Source organism: Leuciscus leuciscus, assembly GCF_965113295.1.
Source record: "Leuciscus leuciscus genome assembly, chromosome: 20".
Taxonomy (NCBI): Eukaryota; Metazoa; Chordata; class Actinopteri; order Cypriniformes; family Leuciscidae; genus Leuciscus; species Leuciscus leuciscus.
In genome coordinates, this window is record NC_138744.1 from 25,132,544 (window position 1) to 25,157,255 (window position 24,712).

The 24,712-nt window shown below is 43.4% G+C and overlaps 1 protein-coding gene and 1 long non-coding RNA gene across 2 annotated transcripts in view; one reads left to right on the top strand and one right to left on the bottom strand.

Annotated features, from left to right (window-relative positions):
- The window catches only part of LOC309484161 (tumor necrosis factor receptor superfamily member 11B-like), a 48,226-nt gene extending 24,683 nt beyond the window's left edge, over positions 1–23,543 (top strand). The window contains exons 4-5 of the mRNA XM_082150423.1: positions 20,112–20,336; positions 21,500–23,543. Coding sequence (XP_082006549.1) covers positions 20,112–20,336; positions 21,500–21,891 — 617 coding nt within the window. The 3' untranslated portion in view covers positions 21,892–23,543. The remainder of the gene's footprint in view (positions 1–20,111; positions 20,337–21,499) is intronic.
- Positions 1–24,712, bottom strand: part of LOC309484288 — a 223,615-nt gene that overhangs the window by 12,880 nt on the left and 186,023 nt on the right. The gene's annotated exons all lie outside the window — the stretch shown is intronic.

Sequence of the window (24,712 nt, forward strand, 5' to 3'; positions counted from 1 at the left end):
GTGCTATAAGTTGAAGAAGTATCACAGTGTGCAGCTAAAGTAGTGTAGAATAATACAGTTCAAACAGGTTTCACCACTGTACCTACATGCAGACACAGAGCTGCTCGGAGCCCTCCCCTCGGACAGCACTCCAAATACACATACCTTTACTCTATCTGATTATATGTAAGTGTGAACTCGTGAAATTCTCTACATGTTGTGTACAGCTGATAGTTCTGTGGTTATGGCAGGCCTCATTTAAATTAAGGCCTCCGCTCTTTGAAGTCACAGGTTGAGCTTTGCAGGTTGTTTCACCACTGTGAAAAATTTAAAACTATAGCGAACTCAGCAAAGGAATAAGGGGATGTTTGTTCATCATATCAGTAAAAAAGAGGGGCAAATTTGAACTGGGGCCCTGGAGCTCCCATTTTTAGGGAAGGTTATCGTGACACCCTTACTATATGCCTCCTCTAACTAAGAGTCATTTGTGAGGTCTTTATATGATGGGTAGCATTAGAACGAAACACATCACCTGTAGTGAGTGACTTGGCCTACTCTCAATTAGAGAGTCATTTCATCTGAGCTCCAGATAATTTATATCACAGGCGTTCGGCCCTCTAAAGAAGGGGCCGTCTTGATAATCATTCTGTTTGAGTTAGCTTCCTCTTGTTTAGAGAGTTATTCAATAAGCCACCGCTCTACAGAGCTCCAGGCAAGATCGATTTCAAGCGTATGGCCCTCAGGGAGGCCTCCTTGTTAAACCCCCCTAGGTTTAGCTCCTCTCGCTGAGAGAGTAAAGGGCACTATGCTGGAACCTCCGCTCCCCCAAGCTCCAGATAGATCATGACTTCAAGCGCTGTCCTCTGTTGGCCACCATGACAATCACCCTGTGACATCATATTGGAAGCCACCGCTCCATTGAGCTCCAGGCGTGGATAATGCGAGTTGCAGGTCCTGTGGCCTCCTCAACCTGCCTAGGTTGAGCTGGACTCCTCCTGATACTAGAATAAAAGCGATAAGCTGAGCTACAGTTCCCCAGTGGTGTTTGGCACAGACAAGTAGCCAGGTGTTGCAGGCTTTTTCTTTGAAAAGCCTCCCCTGTGGTTGTCACCTGGATGTTGTTAGGCTTCCTCTCGCTTAGAGAGTGACAAGAACAATGCTGAAGCCTCCACTCTCTAGAGCTCTGGTTAGTAGCATTGTCTAGGTTGTGGCCTTTTAGAGCACGCTCTCCTGTGAAAGCTCTTGATTTTGACCATCAAGTCATGGGATTGAGTGTTTTAGGCCTCCTCCATGGAATTTCATCCTGTTGAGGCCTCCACACCTCCAGAGCTTAGCTCAGACAGCAACCTGTCTTGGAGCAAGAGTCAGTATTTGTTCAGGCCTCTACCCTTGAGCTTTATCTCAGGTTAAGCTGATATCAACTCCCCTTGTTCAAAGTTTGTCTTAGAATACTTCACTCCCAGAGCTCTGAAGCCCCTTGTGACCTGCACCAATGATGCTCGGGTTGAGCCAACTAAGTATTCCCTCCTATTCAGGACAGTGTTCAGTATGTTAACTCTAGTTGTGTATAAAAGCGGCTTTGTATGTTACCAATTATTCAGAATATGCGTAAGTCCACAAGCATTATGTTTGTATGATAGCTGCTGGTACATAATTCTATATTTTTTTAACAAAAACTGTTTGTGATTTTGCTACAGCAAAATGTTTTTGGATGGATTATATTTCTTATTGGAAATAACAGGAGGATGTTGGTTAGAAGTCTATTATTAAATGCTAGAGATTCAGAATATGCTGAAGTTTGTATTAATTTACTATAAGTATGCTACTAGTACAGGCACACATTTATTTTCCTGTTGGTTCTTTGCAATGTTGGGACATATGCTGGCAAATGTAACCTTGCAGTTGACTTGCCAAATCACTTCCATTTGTTTTATTAATAAAATTAATATAGGAAGTATTGGAAGTAAATTCTTTATGGGTCATCATAAATACTTTGCTTTAAAAGTACCAAGTAGCCAAAAAAAAAAAAAAAAGATGCAACGATAATCGTTACCCTCTGAATCGTAATCAAATCGAATCGTGAGGTGCCTAGAGATTCCCACCCCTAGTGTGTGAATGAGAATGATGTACAGCTGTAGTAAACAACAGCGCGCATCTGTGCCGTTCATTCACACTCGCACTTACATGTTATTTTTACATGAGCACATCTACTAGTTTAGCTTTTACCAAACTATATTGCTATACTGAGATGAGTATAAATCTCAAATAAAGAAATATGTTGAAATAAAATGTCTTTGTATAAGCAACATATTAAACTGCAAATTAACATTTCAATGCTAATATATCCTAAAAACGATATGTTACAGATGAAATATGAATGCTTAGACAAGATTTTGTTGATAAGTTTTGGATAGATTATAAAGTTTTCACATCAAATAAGCTTTTGATCACCAATTTCTGCCCATATGTTTAATATATAGGATGGGATGTTTTGTCAAAAGTAAACTAGGTATATTGAATTATCAACTAAGATGTTATTATAGTGTTTGTTCCAATATTCAAACTAATGAATCCTTAACTTTGAAATACGTATGATAAAATGTATACTTTTTACAAAGAAAGACACTTGACATATTGTTAAAATTGTAATTGTTGTTCTAATTGTAACCTTTTTAGTGACAAATTTGGGGAGAGGATACATATTCCACAGTATGAGAATTAACTGCACAATTACTAGAAATGTTTACCTTGGATATTATACAATTTGCATGCATACAAAATTTGTGGAAAAAGACAAAAAGATGTTTCCAACTCTAACTTTGAACCAATTCTGTAGTATATATATATATAATTTTTTTATTTTTTTTTTGCATTCTTTCTTGTGATACACCTGACTGAAAGGCTCATTATGCAGCTCATTATGTGGGTCATTGTCTTCTCAGGTGTGAACCACAACATTATTCATGATCATTCACACCCCCACGCATATTGCCTTTCCAAACAAAAAGTGTCTAACAAAATTTAAATCAATGTATTGTTTTATGTGAATGATTAGGCAGGATGAATTTCAGATCATTTTGAAGCAAAAACTCTGGGCGACAACGTCCATTAGTCAAAAGTCTTGTGGACACATATTTAGTATGTGTCTTGTGGCCTTATTTCCGGAACTTTAATTTTTAGTTTTTTCAATAACCATGCATAAACATTATTCTCTCAAAAATACAAACATTTACATACATGTTGCTCACATATTATGGTAGCCCTGTTTGTGCTAAATAGAGTGTAATGCAATGTGGATTTCTTTAAGACTGCAAGGGAAACTAGGCTTCCCCTATAATGTAAAAAAAAATTATGGTCAAATATGTACTATTGTGTTAACATTTTATTGATTAAAATTGCGTTAGAACATGTTCATCTCAAAGACAAGTTCGTTCAGAATCAGCTACATATAGCAGGTCAGCTAACTCGATTTTCTTCTCATGCATTCCCGTAGCGTCACAGTGCATTTCCCTGTTGAAGCCTATCGTCCATTGACTTCAATGGGGCTGCTTTGAACAGTTTTTTTCAGTGCTTCGAAACTAGATGGTCATTGGATAAATGCTGCGATTATGTCCCGCCCACGGACGCTCAGCGTCTCTGGAGGTGAATGGAGGAGTGGGCTGGCCTGGACTCCTGGGTCTGTCGAAAGACTGCATCTCCTTTTGATTGACAGCGATTTCATACTATAAAAAGTCGCTGACACTGGAGCTATTCAAGCTCAGTCCCATCGCGGATTTTTCAGTCGAAAGACAAACTGCTGCAACCTATTTCTTGGTATTTGCTTGGCGAAATTGCTAGCCAATTTTCATGATACATTTCACACAATTATACATTTATGCCTTTATTATATTACTACTTATTATATTTTTTATATTATTATTAGTAATAATTAAAAAATAATAATTAAAATAATTAAAATAATTAAAATATATATATTATTAGTATTATTATACTTTATTATATTATTATTTATACCTTTATTATATTATTACATTTATACAATTATACCTAGCTCTGCTGGCCATTGAGAGGACACTGGTCAAGTCACTGGAAAAGACGCCTAGTTGGTAAGACAGGGTCACAGAGCATTTTCTTGAAAAGGAACGTAGGGCAGAATTTACGTATAAATAAATGGAAAATTTTTATGATGTAGGCCAAAAATGAGCTTCCCCTCTTTGAAAGACCAGCTGCCGCCACTGGTGTAATGACACCTTTGCCATTAATATGTTTATAAGCAACTAAAAAAAGCACAAATGTCAGGGCATGTCAAAACATCTCAAGGACCCCAAAAACACCTTAGACCTCAGAGGGTTAAAGGGTAAAAAAAGCACTAAGCTGAGTACATCGCTCGTGTTGGTAATGTGAATGAGTATCCCAAGTCCAGTATCCTCTGGTGGCTATCTCTGCTAGAAATTGATTTGCTACCAAGTAGTTGGCCCTCCATGGGCCACATTGAAAGCAATCCTCCGGGTTAAGCTAGGTTCTTAGCATAATAGCTAATGAGTGTCCTGGCTCCCTAGAATGGCGCAGACTGATATCATGTTGCAGGCCTCACAGGAGCCTCCCTGGTGCTAGCCCTAGAGTTCTAGATTCGTTACCAAGTAGTATGCCCTCCTCAGGCCACCTTGAAGGCAATCCTTCGGGTCGGGCTAGGTTTTTTTAGCACTTCCAGCTAATTCAGAATCCTAGCTCCCTAGAGTTACATCAAGTTGCAGGCTCCTCAGGAGCCTCCCTCTTATTGCCTTAGAGCTTGGTCGATGCTCTACTCTGTTGAGCTTAGGTTCTCTCAACTCCCCTCAGTTGAGAGGGTCTTTCTGTAGAGTACTCCGCTCCCTGAGTCTGGTCAGAAGGTTGAAGGACTCTCATGAGACCTCTGTGGTAGATCAGTGTTTATTAGGCTGTTAGGAACTCCTTAGTTCAAGAGGGTCATCCCTTAGAAGAACCTCCCTCCCTGAGTTTGATCTGAAGGTCGAGAGATTCCTATGAACCCCTTTGGTAGATCAGCTCCTGATAGAGCTGGAGGTACTTATCTCATTAGGGACCCTATTTAGAGTACACAGTGCTTTGAAAAGGATAGCGCTCTGTAGGTCCAAGGTCGAGCAGAGTAACTCCCCTCGATTATAAGGGTTTGGAAAGCGTTATTCTGAGTCCTGCTCCCCAGGATGCCCGTCTCTTTGTCCGGTGTGAGCTGGTTACTATCTTTTTTGCAATCCCTTTAATCTGGCTATCTCTCATGAGGTACCTCTCACCTGACTCTTCGCGCCACTGAGCAGACCACCACTGCGGTTGGTAGGGCAATGGTGGCAATGGAGAGACACCTGTGGGTGAACTTGGCGGACATCGTTCCCCAGTCTTGGCATGCACTCCCCTCAGCATGGCAGCATAGTAGTGTCTCAGGACACATTGTGAGTTCCCTTTCGAAAAGGAACGTCTCGGGTTACGACTGTAACCCTTGTTCCCAGTTTCCCTGCATCTCGTTGCTATGCCTCCGGGCTGCCTGCACAGTCCCTTCAGATGATAAGTGAATGACATGTTCTCTAGGCGCCCCTTATATACTTCCTGGTCGCACTAGTATGATGTCATGGGCTGTCGCTGGCCAATACGTGATTTGACAGTTGCTTCAGATACCAGTCTGAGTGTCGCAGCCGTAATGCGCCGCAGATGTGTGCAGTGTAAATGAGGGGTGAGGCATTCCCCAGTAGTGTCTCAGGATGCAGTGTCTGTTCTCAGGGAACAAGGGTTACAGTCGTAACCCAAGACGTTCATGTATTAATTAATATGAATTTTCAATTGGCAAAAGTATATTTATAAAATACCCTAAATTAATAAATACTGTAAACAAGTTGTTCATTTTGTTACTTCATGATACCCAGTGAATAATTAATTAATTAATTATTATTATTATGAAACATGAGAAAGTGTTTCAACATTTCAAACTGATTGAAAATCAGTAACAACTATAACCAAATTGCCAAAAAGGGGCTTCATTTTAAATTTTGTAATTGGTTATGGTGGTACCATACTCCAGAGCAGGGGTTTTCAACCGGTGGTCCGTGGCCCCCTGGTGGTCCGCGGCGGCATTGCATGTGGTCCGTGACATGCATTCCAGCCTACGTAATTTCACTATTTAAATCACTTTTTTTCCATAAAAAAAAAGTTTGTCTTAAAAAAAAGGCAAGTCAGTCAGTAATAAATACATTGGCATTCAGTAAAGTGTCGAACCCATAAAAAGTAGAACCATTGTCCGCTTTACATAAAACAAATCACAACATGACCTTGTGTGAGTGAGTGAGTGAGTGAGTGAGTGAGTGAGTGAGTGAGTGAGTAGCGTTCACACCAAACGCGAATAGAGCGTCTGGCGCAAGTGATTTTCATGTCAAGTCAATGTAAAGACGTGTTTACGCGCATCTGGAGGTCCTGCAGCGCGAATAACCCCTCATTTACACTGCACACATCTGCGGCGCATTACGTCTGCGACAAGGTTTTATTCCGTCCTCCACGCGGTGCCAACTCACACCAGGAGCATTTCAGAAGCGGAGCGACTGGATGCGCGAGACCACGTGATTTGCCTGTCCGACGTGGTTTTTCTTGATTTTTGAGTTTCTACCATACAGTCTATGGTTTACCAAGGATATTGGTGTGTAATACGTTTGGGAGTTTGCACAGGGTGTTTATTTTGAATTTGACAATGTTTTTTTTTACTTTTATTTTGTATTCCCGGTGCGACTTGGACGCGCGTCCGTCAAAAATATACTAGGCGCCTATATTTAGCGAAGCGGCCCGGAGAAACGCGCCGCGTCCTGGCCGGTGTAAACACAAGCATTGACTAGAATGGGCGCGATCAGCTCCGGTAGCCATGTCGCAGCGGTAATGCGCCGCAGATGTGTGCAGTGTAAATGAGGGGTGACGCCTGGTTCACACCGGACGCCGAAGCGGCGCGGAATGGAAAATCACGCGCGGTCCGGCACCTGCCTGTTCACACCAGACGCGTATTCTCCGCGGCTGTCGACAAGCACTTCTGCTCAGTTGTTGTTTATTCAGAGCTATTTTTTACATCATGGGTAAGTAAATAACCTCATAAAATGAATACACCATGTTTCTGTAACCAAGAAGTTTGTACACTTCTTTTATTAATCCGTTGTCGAGACACACACACAGCCAGAGAGAGAATATGGTAGATAGTTTTTTTTCTTTGTTTGTTTTCATCTTTCTAGTCTGTTTAGATACACAAATATGATCGCATTTGTCACTCGCGGTATTTTAATTTGAAAATTGCTTTTATTTTGACAATTGACCGGATATCTCATGTTTCTTGGTGTGACTTCCTGCCGGAATGGACGCGGATCACTCGCGGTCGCGCAAAAAATAGACCAGACGACGAAACTGGCGCTTCACGGCGCGGGCCGGCTGCGGCGTGCCGCGGCGCTCCGCTTCTGGTGTGAACGACACCATAGGTTAACATGGGCGCCGAAAGGAAGCGGCCTCCGTTCCGCGCCGCTTCTGCGTCCGGTGTGAAAGGCCCATGACGCCTGGTTCACACCGGACGGCGAAGCGGCGCGGAATGGAAAATCACGCGCGGTCCGGCGCCTGCCTGTTCACACCAGACGCGTATTCTCCGCGGCGGTCGACAAGCGCTTCTGCTCAGTTGTTGTTTATTCAGAGCTATTGTTTACATCATGGGTAAGTAACCTCATAAAATGAATACACCATGTTTCTGTAACCAAGAAGTTTATACACTTCTTTTATTAATCCGTTGTCGAGACACACACGCAGCCAGAGAGAGAAAAATGTAGACAGTTTTTTTTTCTTTGTTTGTTTTCATCTTTCTAGTCTGTTTAGATACACAAATATGATCGCATTTGTCACTCGCGGTATTTTAATTTGAAAATTGCTTTTATGTTGACAATTGACCGGATGTCTCGTGTTTCTTGGTGTGACTTCCTGCCGGAATGGACGCGGATCACTCGCGGTCGCGCAGAAAATAGACCAGACGCCGAAACTGGCGCTTCACGGCGCGGGCCGGCTGCGGCGTGCCGCGGCGCTCCGCTTCTGGTGTGAACGACACCATAGGTTAACATGGGCGCCGAAAGGAAGCGGCCTCCGTTCCGCGCCGCTTCTGCGTCCGGTGTGAACCCGGCCTGACGGCCCATTCACACCGGCCGCCGAAGCGACGCCGAAGCGGCGCGGAACGGAGGCCGCTTCCTTTCGGCGCCCATGTTAACCTATGGTGTCGTTCACACCAGACGCGGAGCGCCGCGGCATGCCGCGGCCGGCCCGCGCCGTGGAGCGCCAGTTTCGGCGTCTGGTCTATTTTTTGCGCAAGCCGCGAGTGATTCGCGTCCATTCCGGCAGGAAGTCACACCAAGAAACACGAGACATCCGGTCAATTGTCAAAATAAAAGCAATTTTCAAATTAAAATACCGCGAGTGACAAATGCGATCATATTTGTGTATCTAAACAGACTAGAAAGATGAAAACAAACAAAGAAAAAAAACTATCTACCATATTCTCTCTCTGGCTGTGTGTGTGTCTCGACAACGGATTAATAAAAGAAGTGTACAAACTTCTTGGTTACAGAAACATGGTGTATTCATTTTATGAGGTTATTTACTTACCCATGATGTAAAAATAGCTCTGAATAAACAACAACTGAGCAGAAGCGCTTGTCGACCGCCGCGGAGAATACGCGTCTAGTGTGAACAGGCAGGCGCCGGACCGCGCGTGATTTTCCGTTCCGCGACGCTTCCGCATCCGGTGTGAACCAGGGGTGAGGCGTTTAGCGCGGCGCGGTCGCGCGAATGAGGCAAATTGAGCGTCTGGCGCGATACGCGCGAGTGATTTGAGGGTGAGAGAGAGAGAGAGAGAATTCTGATTAGTCGAGAGGATGTATCGCGTTTAGGCTAAAAATAGGTTTGCCGCTTATCGCGATTTGGAAAGAAACTGCATCTTGCAGTACATTTTAAACAAGGAAATATAGCGATTTGGCATGAAATGTTGTTGGAGCCGTGAATAGGTTCAGTACACAGCAAAATGACATGACAAACTCATAAAATATATATATTTTTTTTTTAAAAGCCAGTTCCTCAACTCGACGTCTGACTGTGCTATCTGACAAAGGAATCCACACACTACACACACAGACACACACAATAGTGGGCCGCCGATTACTTGTTAGTCAGAATGGTGGTCCCTGGCACAGAACCAGTTGAAAACCCCTGCTCTAGAGAGCAGTAGATTGTGTTCAGGGCTATTTAAAATGTAATACTGATAATGAAATTATATATTTTTATATACCGTATTGTTCCGAATATAAGACAGGCTTTTTGAGGACCAAATCTTGTCTTTTATTTTTTATTTTTTATTTTATTTGAAAATAATTTGTATATTTACATTTTTATATTTAAAGTACTGTAAATACTGGTTAAATGTACTAACAATCATATTTAAAAATAAAAACTTTATGGCACACCATAAAAGGCTGTGTTTACACTGGCACAGAAAATCCGATCTTTTACTCCCATCTGACACAGATCGGAGTATGTTGCACACGTGTAAACACAAAAAATCCGCACGAGATCCGATTTTTCCGCATCTGATCTGAGCCACTTCCAAATGTGGTTTTAAATCAGATATATATCCGATATCTGGACATCCGACCTACGTCTAAACACGCATATCCAATTCCCCTTTGAATTCCAAGTCACCACAAGACGAGGACGACATGTTTATTCACAAAGATAGCTTTTTAATGTTGTATTATGAGGCAGACGTGCCCACACTCGCTCACAGCTTTTTATTGAGGTGGGAACTTTATATTTATCTTTGTAAAGAAAAGAAATTGTGCGAACAGAAACGTTCAGAAGCTGGTTTTCAACCTCTGCCCGTGACTTTTATATATAAAACGTACTCGGTTACTAACGTAACCTCGGTTCTCTCTAGAAGAGGGAACGAGTACTGCGTAAGATATCTTACGCTAGGGGAAAATCCTTTTCCGCGAGATATTGAAGCCAAAAATTATCCTTAATTTTGTAATAATGCAAAACGCGTTGCAGCAGCAATGCAGACATAGGCGAGACAGCTCGCGCGCCTATTGGCTGCTCTGCGGCAACTGCAGCAGCCTATCGAGCGAGGCCTGGCGTGACGTCAGACCCAATCAGGGCACTTCGCGCCCGCTGCGTCACGTCCCGCCGAAATGGGCGTGGTCTAGGCCTATAAATATCGCTCGCAGGCAGCTATTATCTGGTTTTTCATCATCGAAGCAACCAGAGCGTGTGCATGCACGGCAAGATACGCAGTACTCGTTCCCTCTTCTAGAGAGAACCGAGGTTACGTTAGTAACCGAGTACGTTCTCTTACGAGAGGTCTCTCGTACTGCGTAAGATATCTTACGCTAGGGGACCCAGTGTAAAACGCCGTGCATGCTGAGATCTGACACCAAAGACCCAAGGGCAAAAGCCCGGGGTACATATAGTGCACAATCACTCAGTGAACTCACAGAGAGTCCGGGAAGAAGGAGGGGTGCAGCCTCACTTTTCCACATAAAGTAGCGTCGAAGGGACGCAAATTTCATCATACAGACAGGGCGGGGTACGGCCTGAACTGATGGGAAAAAATGTGGGTCTTACACAGTTTGCCCAGCTTTAAACTGTCGAAAATTGAGCTGTGCTCAGTAAACGCAGCATTCTGAGCTGAACGCATCAGGTCAGATAATACTGGTAGTTTAGACCGACAGCAGCCTGGCCTGCAGGGCGGGAACCTCTAGGTTATAAAACCTTATAAATGTAGACGGGGAGGCCCAGCCTGCCGCCATACAAATATCTTGCAAGGCAATCCCACTTGACCAGGCCCACGAAGAGGCCATGCCTCTCGTGGAATGCGCTCTGACACCCAAAGGGCACTGCATGCCCTTGGAGGCGTATGCCAGCGCTATAGCATCAACTATCCATCTGGATAGGCTCTGTTTCGACGCGGCTAGTCCCTTAGAACGTCCGCTAAACGAAACAAAGAGCTGTTCCGTCTGTCTGAAAACAGACGAGCGAGACACATAAGCTCGTAATGCCCTGACTGGGCAAAGGAGGCTCGCGTCTCTTTCCTCATCAGGGACCGGTAGGGCTGACAGAGAGATAATCTGCGCCCTAAACGGTGTGTTGAGGGATTTTGGAACATAACCGTGCTTAGGTTTGAGTATAACTTTTGAGTCATTGGGCCCAAACTCCATGCACGCCGCGCTCACAGAGAGCGCGTGCAGATCCCCTATGCGCTTCACTGAAGCGAGAGCCAGCAAAAACACCGTTTTGAAAGACAGGTGTTTCAAATCGATTGACTGTAAAGGCTCAAATGGCGCACCTTTCATGGCTTCCAGAACCGTAGAAAGGTCCCATACGGGGACTGAGGGAGGTCTGGGAGGATTCAGTCTCTTAGCTCCTCTAAGGAAGCGGATGACTAAATCGTTCCTTCCTATTGACTGACCAAGCGTTGTTTCTGAGAACGCTGCTATAGCCGCCACATAAACTTTGAGCGTGGAGGGGGCCCTGCCCCCATCCAACAGCTCTTGTAGGAAGGAAAGCACCTCCGTCACATCACAGTTTGTGGGTGACACACCACGGGCTGTGCACCAGCCCGAAAACACTGACCATTTCGAAGAATAGAGTCGTCTTGTAGACGGAGCTCTAGCCTGCGTGATCGTGTTTAATACTCCTTTAGGGAGTCCAACATGTACCCGTTGATGGCCCAGACATGAAGGGACCATAGTTCCGGGTGAGGATGCCAGATCGAGCCGCGGGCCTGTGAGAGGAGATCTCTCCTCACTGGTACTGGCCACGGGGCAGTACTTGCTAACTGCATCACGGCTGGGAACCAAGGTTGGTTTTTCCAGAACGGTGCTACCAGCAGTACTGAGCATCCTTCTTCCCTGATCCGTTCTATCACCTGAGGCAGGAGAGAGACGGGGGGAAAAGCATAGAGCGGGCGGCGGGGCCACACATGGGCCAGCGCGCTCCTGCTCTTGGAGAAAAATTCTTGACAGTGAGCGTTTTCTTGAGACGCAAACAGGTCCACTTCCGCTCTGCCGAATTTCTTCCACAGCAGTTGGACTGTCTGTGGGTGTAGAGACCACTCGCCTGCCGGAACATTGTTCCTGGACAGTCTGTCTGGTCCTATATTCATGATCCCTGGCACGTGCGCTGCTCTGAGCGAGCGCAGGTTGCACTGAGCCCATACCAGGAGGCGTTCTGCCAGCCTGTACAGTTTCTCGGATCTGATGCCGCCCTGGCGATTTATGTAGGACACCACAGACATGTTGTCCGAACGGACCAAGACGTGGTGACCTTTTATTTGGGGACAAAAACGCGTCAGTGCGTTGTCTACTGCCAGCATTTCGAGGCAGTTTATGTGCAGGAGCTTCTCCCGTTCTGACCACTGGCCGAAGAACGGTCTGCCCTCGAGCAGCGCTCCCCATCCCGAGGTGGACGCGTCCGTGGACACCACTTTCACCCTCGAGGAAGTCCCCAGGCTTACACCTGATTGGTACCAGTCGTTCGCTTTCCAGGGTTTCAGAGCTGTAACGCATTTCTGATTGACCCTGAGGCGAAGCAAACCGGGTGCCCACGCTTCGCGTGGGACTCGCGCTTTCAGCCAAAACTGCAGCGGGCGCATGCGGAGCAGACCCAGCTGGAGCACTGACGATGCTGAGGCCATGAGACCTAGCATCTTCTGAAAATCTCTTGAGCGGGACAGACGCGCCGCAGCGAAAAGAGTTCGCTGTGCGTCGAATGTCTACCGCGCGCTGTTGTGATAGTCGCGCTATCATGGATAGTGAGTCCAGTTCTGTGCCCAGGAAAGATATTTTCTGACTGGGAGACAGGGAGCTCTTCGCCCAATTGACACTCAGACCCAAATCCTCGAGGTGATCGAGTAAAATGGTCGTGTGTTCTATGAGCACTGCGCGAGATTGCGCTAGAATCAGCCAATCGTCCAAATAGTTCAGCACTCGCATGCCTCTCATTCTGAGGGGTGCGAGCGCCGCATCCATGCACTTCGTAAATGTACGGGGTGCTAGGGACAAACCGAACGGCAGGACTGTGTACTGATATGCCTGGCCCTCGAAGGCGAATCTCAAATATCGCCTGTGACGTGACGCTATCTGTATTTGAAAACACGCGTCTTTCAGATCTATTGACACAAACCAATCTCCTTGGCGAATCTGCACAAGGATTTGCCTGGTCGTGAGCATCCTGAACTGTCGCTTCACAAGCACTTTGTTCAGTTGCCTTAGATCTAGTATGGGTCTGAGACCCCCGTCTTTTTTCGGTACCAGGAAGTATCTGCTGTATAGCCCTCCCTCGCTCTGATCTTGAGAGAGAGGTTCTATGGCCCCTTTGCTCAATAGTTTCGTCACCTCGGCTCGAAGTAGATGTGCTACTTCTGCTTTTACCGTGGTCTCGACGCGCGCCACATAGCGGCGAGGGCGTCGGCGAAACTGCAGCGAATAGCCTCTTTCTATAATGTTCAGCACCCACTTCGAAACCCCGGGTAGCTTTGCCCATGCATCTGCATGGATAGCTAGGGGTCGAATACGAAGCGCGCTCCGCTCGCTCAGCGATGGAGAAGCTTCGGTGTGCTGTAACACAAGCGTGTCGCTCGTGACATTTGAGGCATGGGGCGCGCTGATGACAGCGGGCAGATTGCCCGCGCTCGACTCCTCTGCGGTGGTTAACCGCGAGGGGGAGGGCTGGGCGGTTCCCGTGGGAACTGTCATGTCTATGTGTGGATGTGGGCGCGGGACAGCGGGCACATTTATCACACCGAAAGCATCGTTCGCTTGCGTGAAGCGAGTGCACGTTGGTTTCGTTTTTACAGAAACCGTGAGACATGCATAACGTGGTGTTAGTGGGCACATTCACCATGTTTGAAGCGCAATCGGTCTGAGCCGATTCATGTGCGCGAGCCCTGTGTGACGGGCTGTGCTTGTGTGTAGAGATGGGCACTGGGCAGTGGGCATTCTTCTTACACATAAAGCACCATCGGCCGTGGCCGGGACACCAGAAAAAATTCACACTTATGGGATTTATCTGGGTAGCCGTAAAAACGGCGTTTGTGTGCAGGCAAGCGGGTGACAGAACCGACTCGTTTACTGCAGGATACACTGGAACAGTCACATTTACTGGAACTGAACGAGCGAGAAGTTGCCATAGAAACAGAGAGCGTCAACATGCTGGCGTTTATTGCAGGCCTGCGTGCATTACAACAGGCTTGTTCACTGCAATATTGACATTTCCAGTCGCCTGAATTCCAGAGGGGAATGGGAAATGTATAGGAAAAAGGAGGTTGGTCCGTCCGCAGCGGGACCAGAAAAACTCCCTTTTTTCCTTACGCCAGTGACGCACGGAACACCATAGAAACGGTGTTTGGGTGCAGGCGAGCGGGTTGTACAACGCGCTCGTTGGCTGCAAAATACACATCTGCAGTCGCCTTTTCAGGGAACTGACAGAGCGAGCATTGACGGCATAATTTTATCTGCCGGTAGACCCGGGGATCGAACGCGGGTCTCTCGCGTGCAAAAACCTGAGAGTCTGCCACTGGGCCACAGGGGGAGACACATTGTAACTCAGTTAGCGCGAGTATTATAAGAGACCGTCAACGTGCTGGCGTTTGTTTGCAGGCATGCGTGTATTACAACAGGCTTGCTCACTGCAATACAGACATTTCCAGTCGCCCGAACTTCAGAGGGGAATGAGAAATGTACGAGAAAGACGAGGTCGGTCCATCCGCGGGGGGACCAGAAAACGCTCTTTTCTCCTTTCGCCAGTGACGCACGGAAACCATAGAAACGGTGTTTGGGTGCAGGCGAGCGGGTTGTGCAACGCGCTCGTTGGCTGCAAAATGCACGTCTGCAGTCGCTTTTCAGGGAACTGACAGAGCGAAGCATTGGCGGCATAATTTTAACTGCCGCTAGACCGGGATTCGAACTCCGGTCTCTCGTGGGAAAAACCAATGATTCCGCCACTGAGCCACAGGGGGGGAACGCAAAGGTTTTTGAATGCACGAGCATATAAGAGCGTCACATGCTTTCTTCGGCGTATGCTTGCAGGCGCGCTTGTATTAAAACAGGCTCGCCTGCTGCAATATTGATATTTCCAGTCGCATGATCAGGGAACTGGGAATATGTATGAGAAATTGAAGGTTAGTCCATCCTCGGAGGGACTAAAAAACACATATTTCTCCTTTCGCCGGTGAGTGACGCATGAATGGGGCGCAGAAGGCAGGGTAGCTTTCTTATAACGTAAAGAAAAACTAACCCCGACCGTCCGCTTCCAGCCTCCCTTGTGAGCGGCGCAGTTTGCGCGGCTTGAACAGAGGGAGAGAGAAAGCTAGCCCCGTGACCGCCCGCTCCTGACATCCTCTGTGAGCGGCGCGGTGTGCGCGGCTCGAACAGAGGGAGAACAGGTATCGTCCCCCAAGCAGGCAAGGCAAGCGGGCGAACCGGCAAGCTTTGCGGGTTGGGGGGGGGGGCGGAGGAGCAGTCTCGGAGAAGGATGCCAGGTGAGTCCTCAGAGTCACCATAGGCAGTACCTAACTCGCAGTGAGGGCAGTCGCCGTCAGCGAGTGCGAGAGCTGCGTGATCAGGAAAAGGGGCGTCTTGAAAAAGACGCCCAGCTCTTTTAGTGCAATGGGAGTGTGTGTCGCGGCGGCGAGCACACACACATACATAAACACAGTAGCAGAGAAAGGATATAATGCCGGAAAGCGCAGCAGGAAGGCAAGGAAGGCGGCGCGGCCAGCGACTTCAGTGACTCGTCCCGCTGAAGGTGCTCTCTCTCGACGGCGCGGCTTCTAATCCAGCTCCAGCGATGCGTGTGCTTCGCTTGAAGGATGAAAAATCAGATAATAGCTGCCTGCGAGCGATATTTATAGGCCTAGACCACGCCCATTTCGGCGGGACGTGACGCAGCGGGCGCGAAGTGCCCTGATTGGGTCTGACGTCACGCCAGGCCTCGCTCGATAGGCTGCTGCAGTTGCCGCAGAGCAGCCAATAGGCGCGCGAGCTGTCTCGCCTATGTCTGCATTGCTGCTGCAACGCGTTTTGCATTATTACAAAATTAAGGATAATTTTTGGCTTCAATATCTCGCGGAAAAGGATTTTCCCCTAGCGTAAGATATCTTACGCAGTACGAGAGACCTCTCGTAAGAGAACAGCTTCACTATTGAAAGCTACATTATATTTCTCAGCAATGAGGTGATAACCTCGCTGTAAACCAACAAGCTTCTCTATTAGGCCACTCACTCACTCACTCACTCACACACTCTATATATGTGTTCTGTCAGATTTTGCGCTACAAAACATTCATGAGTCATGACAGCTGTTATCTTGTCCATGCTGCCAAATAATGATGATGATGATGATGATCACCCAACATGAATTATATAAATAATTTTAATAGCACGGCCATTCAAAACCAGGGTCTACCATGTGCATAGTAAAACGATCACCGAAAGTAATTTTCGGTGGGAATTGAAGTCAAGTCAAGTCAAGTCACCTTCATTTATATAGCGCTTTTAATATGGATTGTTTAAAAATATGGATTGTTCCTTGAAAATGACCGTAACAGATTGTTTAGGCTTTACAACAGCTATAGGATCTCTGTGCAAACCCACGAAAAAACAGACGATGCACATGCGCATTACGTGTTCAGTCCAAAGGTATGCGCGTTTGTATATGTGCACAGACGTGCAGTCCTTCTTTACAAATCAACCCTCAATAAACTACTTGTTTGGCCTTAAAAATGTATAATACAGAAATCTTTTGTCGCGTCTGTGTAGCCACGTGAACCGGAATTATCCAGACAACATTTTATCTGTACTGAGGTAAAGGGAAGGGAAGGAGGCCTTCACAGGGGAGGGACTGGTTGACACTTCAGGACTGCGTTGTCATCGTTTCCAGGCGCAGGTCCTTCATCAGATCTGGATACGGCTTGGATCCGGCTGACTGCGGTAATCCAAGCCGTTTATTGCAATTTTGAGATTGCAATAAACGTGAAGGACTATAATGTGTTAAGAGCTCGCTCAAGTACTGTGGAGCCATTTAGTAAACAATTAACCATTTAGTGCTTTGTAAGTGATCAGCAATATTTTAAAATGTATACAATGTTTAATAGAGAGCCTAAGTCCCTCCCCTTCCGGTTGAGGTAAAAGACTGTTGAGGTATAAGACTGTGAAAATACGTAATTACAAAGACTACAAACCCAAAAGGCGCACATGTGATGTCATACCTTTTCACTCAATGAATGAAGCTAACTTTACTGAAGCTAACGTCTGTCATTTTTTCTATAGTCTTACGTTATACGACTTAAGTTATAATCGTAACGTTACGCCGTCATGCCTTAGTGTTTTATTCCAGACTGCACACATACGTACATAGTGCAAGACGAGAGATGTAGTTCATTGAGCGATTTTCACATAAAACTAAATGTTACTCTTCTGTTTTATGACAAACTGCGACTTTCTTGACTTTCATAATTATCTTTTAAACTGACAAACATCATATGTGTAATTCAGGGAACAGTTCAGACGGAATAAAAAGATAAGTTGTCTCTCGCCATTGACTACCATACATATTTTTTCCGAAATAAGGTCCCATGAGCCTGAAGCGGAGGGGAGGGACTTAGGCTCACTATAGGGAGCCAATGCAGTGTTGACAGAACCGGGCTAATATGGTCATACTTCCTGGTTCTGGTAAGAACTCTAGCTGTTGCATTTTGGACCAGCTGTAGTTTGTTTATTAAGCGTGCAGTGCAACCACCGATAATAGCATTACAATAATCTATTGCATTGTTAGAATGCAATAGATTACTTGTTACAAGAATGTTTACTTGTTACACTTACAACACAGATATCGGATACCAGTCCTGTCTAAAGTTAATGTAAACAGGTGGGCCAAAAAATCAGACATGGTCAAAAGATTGGATCTGTGCGTTAAGACTTGCAGTGTAAATGCAGCCAGAATAACCTGTAGTTCTATTCGTACGAATTTTACGAGGTGGCTAATTCGTACCAATTCATACGACCCACTCGTAATAATTCGTATGATTTTTGCTAAATCGTACATATTTTACAAGTTGCTAAATTCGTATGAATTCATACGAATGACCTACCCCTGACCCCGCCCCTAAACCTACCCATCACGTGGGTTTAGACAAATAGTACAAGTGAGGTCGTACGAATTCGTACAAATTAGCCACCTTTTAATCACTTGTACGAATTCATACAAATTGGTCGTGAGATAGTGTTTGTAGTTCTCGTTTCCAGTAGATTTCACAATGACTGATTTCTCACCTTTTTTATGTACAGTGGCAGATGTTGGCAGCATGTCGGAAAACCCCTTCAAAGAAATTGACAGGCAAGTGTGTCAGTATGTAGACGAAATAAGAAATGAGGGGCATCGCAGGTAGGTATGTTCAGCTCTTTGGCGATATCCAGTGCCTTCAGCTGGATGACGGCTCTGGTTATGGCCAGCCCCTCATTTCTTTTTGAGCTACGTGCTGACAAACTTGCCTGTCAATTTCTTCGAAGCGGCCGCTTCGAAGCAATCACATCGTTGTCTACATAGCGCAGCTGATTGGTTGCTTTTGCATCAGCTGCCAATGAGCTTGCTACTCAACATTAAAATGCTTGGCAGTTTGCTGTTGGGAGTCTGCAGAACGCTTTCAGAAAGCATCTGAAATCAAGATAAGCAATTTGACTCAGAATTGGGACTGATGGTGTTGACAGATACATGGGAGAAGCTCAGTCAAAATGATCACTATTCTGAATTTATTAAGGATATTATTCAAAAAAGGATATTAAGTTAAAAGAATGTCCCCCGTGTTTTTCAAGAAAATGCTCAGAGACACATTGAAAAAACAACATTTGCTGTTGTTTCTTTTATCCAGTCTACTCAGTATTTAAATCTTGTAAATAGTTAGTGAATGTCTTTATTTGTAGACTCTTTAAACATAAATGTAATTGTACATACATAATTGCAATCTTTTTTGTTTAGGTAACAAAACAATTATTATTGTAACTTGTACTTGTATGTAATATTACATTAGATAACTTTACCTTTACCTTACCAAGCCCGATACCAGCCTGTGTCCCGGCCTAGCAGTCTGCAGTTAGCACAAGCTCGTTACCAGTCTGTGGACCAGCCCAGTGGCCTGCAGTCTGCACAATCCAGCTCTCAGTTTGTGCCCCAGTCCAGCAGTCTGCAGTCAGCACAATCCCGTTACCAGTCTGTGTCCCAGCCCAGCAGTCTGCAGGCAGCACAAGTCCGTTATCAGTCTGTGGACCAGACCAGTGGCCTGCAGTCAGCACAAGCCCGTTACCAGTCTAGATTCCTGGTCTTTCCTAAGCCAGAGCAGTCAAGTTACAGGTCTCTTTCCAGTCTTGGTTCCGAACCTTTGGAGCAACTTACTAAAATACCACTTCAAGACTCAGACTCATTCTGATCGCTGGGGTCACTCTGCATCAGGACCACTGAAGGACAATGTAAAAGAAGAACAATGAGTTCAGTATTGAGGGAAAAGAAGAAAAAGAAGTGTTATGTGTTTCACTCTGTATGTGGTGCTCTAATTCCCCATGACCTTATAAGGATCCAGGATCCTACTAAAACATGGTGAAAGGTTATGGTAGGACAACAGTTAAATGCAATGACTATAAACGTAAATAAAAATGTAAAAAAAAAATAAAAAAATAATAATAATAAAGCTGTCCTCCGAAGAGGGGGGGTGGAGGTAAAAAAAAAAAAAAAAGATAACTTTACCTTTTAAATAAGGTATTCCCCTAAATATTACTAACCTACACATTACCCTAAAGCCATAAGACATGGGTGGAGTAAAGATATGAATAGTCAAAGCTGCTCTCAACATGTGGGAACATTTTATTTATTAAAACATGTGAATCTATTGGCTAAAAGAGTACAGGGTAGCTGCAATACTGATATGGTTCATTGACTCTGGTATCTGTTTTTATTTTGTCTCTGCAAAACCTTTCTGATTTATTTTGTGCTTTTATCAGGCTTCCTTAACATTCATAACACCTCTTTTTCATGGCCTTCCAGAAATTACTCTATGTGAGGAAGCAATATTTCAGTTCCTTGCATCACCTCCTTTGGCCTCTTTCCCTGTGGAGCATCTTTCTGAGAGCCTTCCGGGACGCAAAGTGGACTGGAAGAGTGTTGAAAGGCTGAAGAAAAGCTGCAGTCCTCAGCAGCAGGCATTACATCTGCTCCGTCTCTGGAGAGAACAAAATAAGGACCAAGATAAACTCCTCAGCATCATCCGAGGTCAGTTTGTCTTATATAGATTCAACAGACAATTGGAGATATAAAAAAAAAAAAAAAACAGAACTAAATTTAGCAAATTTAGAGCCTTTCAATGTTAGACCATAAGTGGTCACCAGCATCGTTAGCATGGACACAAGTGGGAAAGTACAAGCATTAGCAATCCTGAAGGCTATTTTTTGTCTTATGTTGTGGTAATGTGGTTTACAGGTAATCCTAGTTCAAGAGATTAAAGTAATTGAAACCCATGAAACTTCAGTCGATAAAAGGTCATACAATTACTGTAAATGTAAATCTCCTTCAAACTACTAATCAGCACTAATCATGTTTTGAGTTCAAATCCTAGCATTGAGGTATCAGCATGAATATAAAACAGAATGTATTCCGAAAAGTTTTAGATTCTTAATAAAACGGAAAAAACACCCGATTTTTACTATAAATATTAGATCTTTAAATCTGTAAATGCTTTGATCTTTCAGTCTAGCAGTGTAATTACAAAGGGAGATTAGCCAGTTACTGAGTACAATGAAATTTCACACTAACACTTTAACAAGGGAAAACTACAAAAATGTACAAAATGTTTAGGGGAAGGTGTAGGTTAGTTATATTTAGGTTAATGCCTTATTTAAAATGTATATTGTCTAATGTAATGTTACAATAATAATTGTTTTGTTACCTAAACAAAAAATACTCTACATTAAAACATTGGATTTTTGTCTAAATGAAGAACTTTTATTGCACCTCCAACAACTTTTTTTGACATCCATTTGCATTTGGATTTTTTTTTTTATGGATACAGACGTATGGAAAATAACACATAGGCCTAGTTTAATAGATTTTTTTTTTTTTTTTTTTTGAAAATTTGTAAGAAAGAGAAGTATTTTTCAAGTTCAAGAACTTTAACAAAAAGGCTTGATACATTTATACTAGTCTTTTGATGTGTGTAGATGAGAACTTCGATGCAGTTTGTCCAGTTGCTATGCCTTAAGCTTTGTTGAAATGTAGTATCACATCATTTTTTTTAATGCAAGGTGAACAATTTGTTCAAGTTTTGACTTCATATTAGCATTATATCAGTTACATACCTCTCTGATGTATTTTTTTTAACTTCAGTGCAAGGTACTTTAGGTTCATAGTACTAACATAATCCACCCATTTTCTCCTAGATGTAAAACACTGCGAGAGGAAGGTAAATCGCTGTGCTAGTGTAAAAAACCTCACTCTGGAAGACCTGTTGCTCTTGATGGACAGTTTACCTGGTGAGAAAGTGAGCGACAAGGATGTACGGGCTCTGGTTCACTCCTGTCCCTCACAACGTTACATTATACAGCTCCTCCACTTGTGGAAGATTCAGAATGGAGGTCAGGACCTGGCCAAGGCTTTATCTCGTAGTCTTCGCAAACTACGTTCGAAAGGCGCCCGCCGTCCCCTTCTAAAAATTCTAAAGAGGATCAGTCGGATTATTAGCGTGTCATCCATACACCGTATGTATGAGAAGATGATTGTCAACATGATCCAGGACAACACATGTTTCAAAACTAAACTGTACAATGACTAATTATTCTGTATCGAAGGACAATACAAATAGAGTAATTTAAATGAAAAGAAATTGTACATAGATTTGGACAGGTGTGGGTTAAAAGGGGACAGAGTTGGGGTACTGATTTGTTGTTAAGATGCTTTTTTTTCTTGTGGCCTGTTACTCTTCTTTTTTTAAATTACACTGAAACTTTGAGTTTTATTGCAAAATGGAAATATAAGCAAAGTGCTGGAGGAAAATCATCAAGGTTATTGCTTGACCTGCTAGGTCTCTGAAATGGAATGCTTTATTAAAGTTGTAAATAATGGAAATTGGTTATGAATGTATAATAAAATAGAGAGCAGTTATGTTTTATTTAACTGCAATTATGTATTGTCAGGTTTTAATTTGTTTATAACATTTAAAAAATTTAAAAAACATATATTTATCAATGTCAGAAAACTGGACTCTAAAAATTATATAGATAATTTGTTTTTAATTTATGGATAAGTGTGACTGTTTTGATATTGATGTTTACCACCACATATTCTCATAATCACAGTGATCTGATAAAAAATAAGCTTTTAGGCTCCTAAATATTATATATATATGGCCACATTAACCCTGTCTTTACTGATTGTGATGTATTTTTACATGATCTACATGTAAAGATAAGAAGGGTAAATTTAATTTAGAACAATAGGAAATTAGCCTATTATTTATTTACCTTCAAAATTAAATTTAAAATTGTTAAATATGTTTTTCAGTCTGTCAGGACTGTTCAGGCCCCAATTGTAATACAAGGGTTAACAGAAGTATCAGGTCTGCCAGGATGTAATAAAACACTTCTATTTACTGAGTCAGCCTGATCTCATGGCAATTTCATACGTATTGTACGTTATTGGCTTATTCGTACAAATTCATACGACCTCACTCGTACGAATTCGTACGAATTTTGCTAAATCGTACATATTTTACGAGTTTCCCAATTCGTATGTATCCGTACGAATGATCTACCCCTGACCCGCCCCTAAACCTACCCTTCATTGGGCTTTAGACAAATCGTATGAATTCGTACGAGTGAGGTCGAAAGAAATCATATGAATTAGCCACCTCGTACTTACTCGTACAAATTCGTATGAATTGGTCGTGAGATAGCGTTGACTAGTCCTCATGTTTTTCAGTGGCTGTTGTAGATCTTACAGGGCTGGGTTATGGAACAGGCAAGTGGGGCCAATGACCCAGGCCTCAGATTGTCAGAGGCCTTGGGGATGCTGAAGACCCTTAGCCCACACAGGGACCACTAGGGCCTAAGTCCCCTAATTAATATTTAGTCATCTATTGTTAGCCTACCGAAACTTGTAAATTGCCTGTCATTTAATGTAGTATAAGACTTTATCACTTGGGGACGTTGGGGTCTCCGGAGACAAGTGACCAGGAACCTTGCAAGACCATATTGCAAACTTGTAATCATGGCAAGCTTGTAAACTATTTAATACTATTTGTGCTGAATCCAGTAGTCAAGGAAGCTATTAATGTAAACTTAATTATAATTTAAGCTCTCCAACACCCTAGGATGTACTGTTTGATGGTAATTTCTCACTAGAACATGATAATACATAACATGTCTTTTTTACTATCAGTGTAAATTTGCTAATTGATTTTCCTATTAAATTAATTTTTTGTATTAATCACTCTTTGTATTGTATTTTGTTTGACCAAGTATTCACTCACGTTGCTTCTGCTCATATGGTATTCATTGAAAATATGCAGATATCATACAGAAAAATATCTAAATATGGTAGGAAGAAGTTAGAGTGACCACTGGAACAAGAGGAATCCAACAGACATCTCTGCATAAACACCATTAGTGGAGGACATGACTGAGAATTATATGACATACATTAGAGAAAGAGCATGACATACAGTATAAAATTGTTATTTTCTGTTTTACAGGTTTTGTGTTTACTTTAGATCTTACGTCATCTATTACTTTCCAAAACAAAGATAGGAGGTACATTTTTGGGGGGAGTTCAGGAGTTCTCCTTTTAGATGACTGATGAGTTATGGATGAAACATAGCAATTCTTTCCCGTGAAAATACCAAAAAGTTTGAACATCTCCCTCCTCTTAGATCGTGCCTCCTGCCTTTGAATCCTATAAAGTTTGTCAAATTGTATTTAACGTACCACTGATTTAACAGTGTGCTTCAGAAAATGTGTTAACATCACTTCTGTTCTGAATACTGTTATATATTTTTATATTTCCTTTGCAGTTTGTGATTCCTCCCTTTTCCTTAAATACCAATTACATAACAGACTTCTTCCTAATGCACCAATGGACTGATTCTAATTTAAGATGGAAGTATGATACTGAAAATTATGGTAGTGTGTAATTGCATGATAGCTTTTTGAACCTATTTTCAAATAGCAGACCTATCAGGTATGTGTAACCGCATGGTTGCAGCAGGGTAGAATAAAACACAGGATTTAATCGCAGCAGTTCATTTATTTTCCAAAACTCTAAACCGTAACAAACTTAGAATAAACACAACCAACATCATGATGAGAATGGACAATGAACTGAACAAAACACAGGGCTTAAATACACAAATAAACTACAGGGTTCCCACTCTTTTTCAGCGATCATTTTCCAGGACATATGGCGGGAATAAAAGACAAGGATTATGCCCTAAAGTAATATATTGCTCTCTAAGTCTTTAAAAGGCACACTGGTAATTGACATGACTTAACTATAAATTCAGTTTTTAATATGAGCTCTTAATCAATCATACATTATGACTGTGGAAGCTTGTTTATGCCACAGAATAAAAAAATAAAAGGTAATTGTGACTTATTATT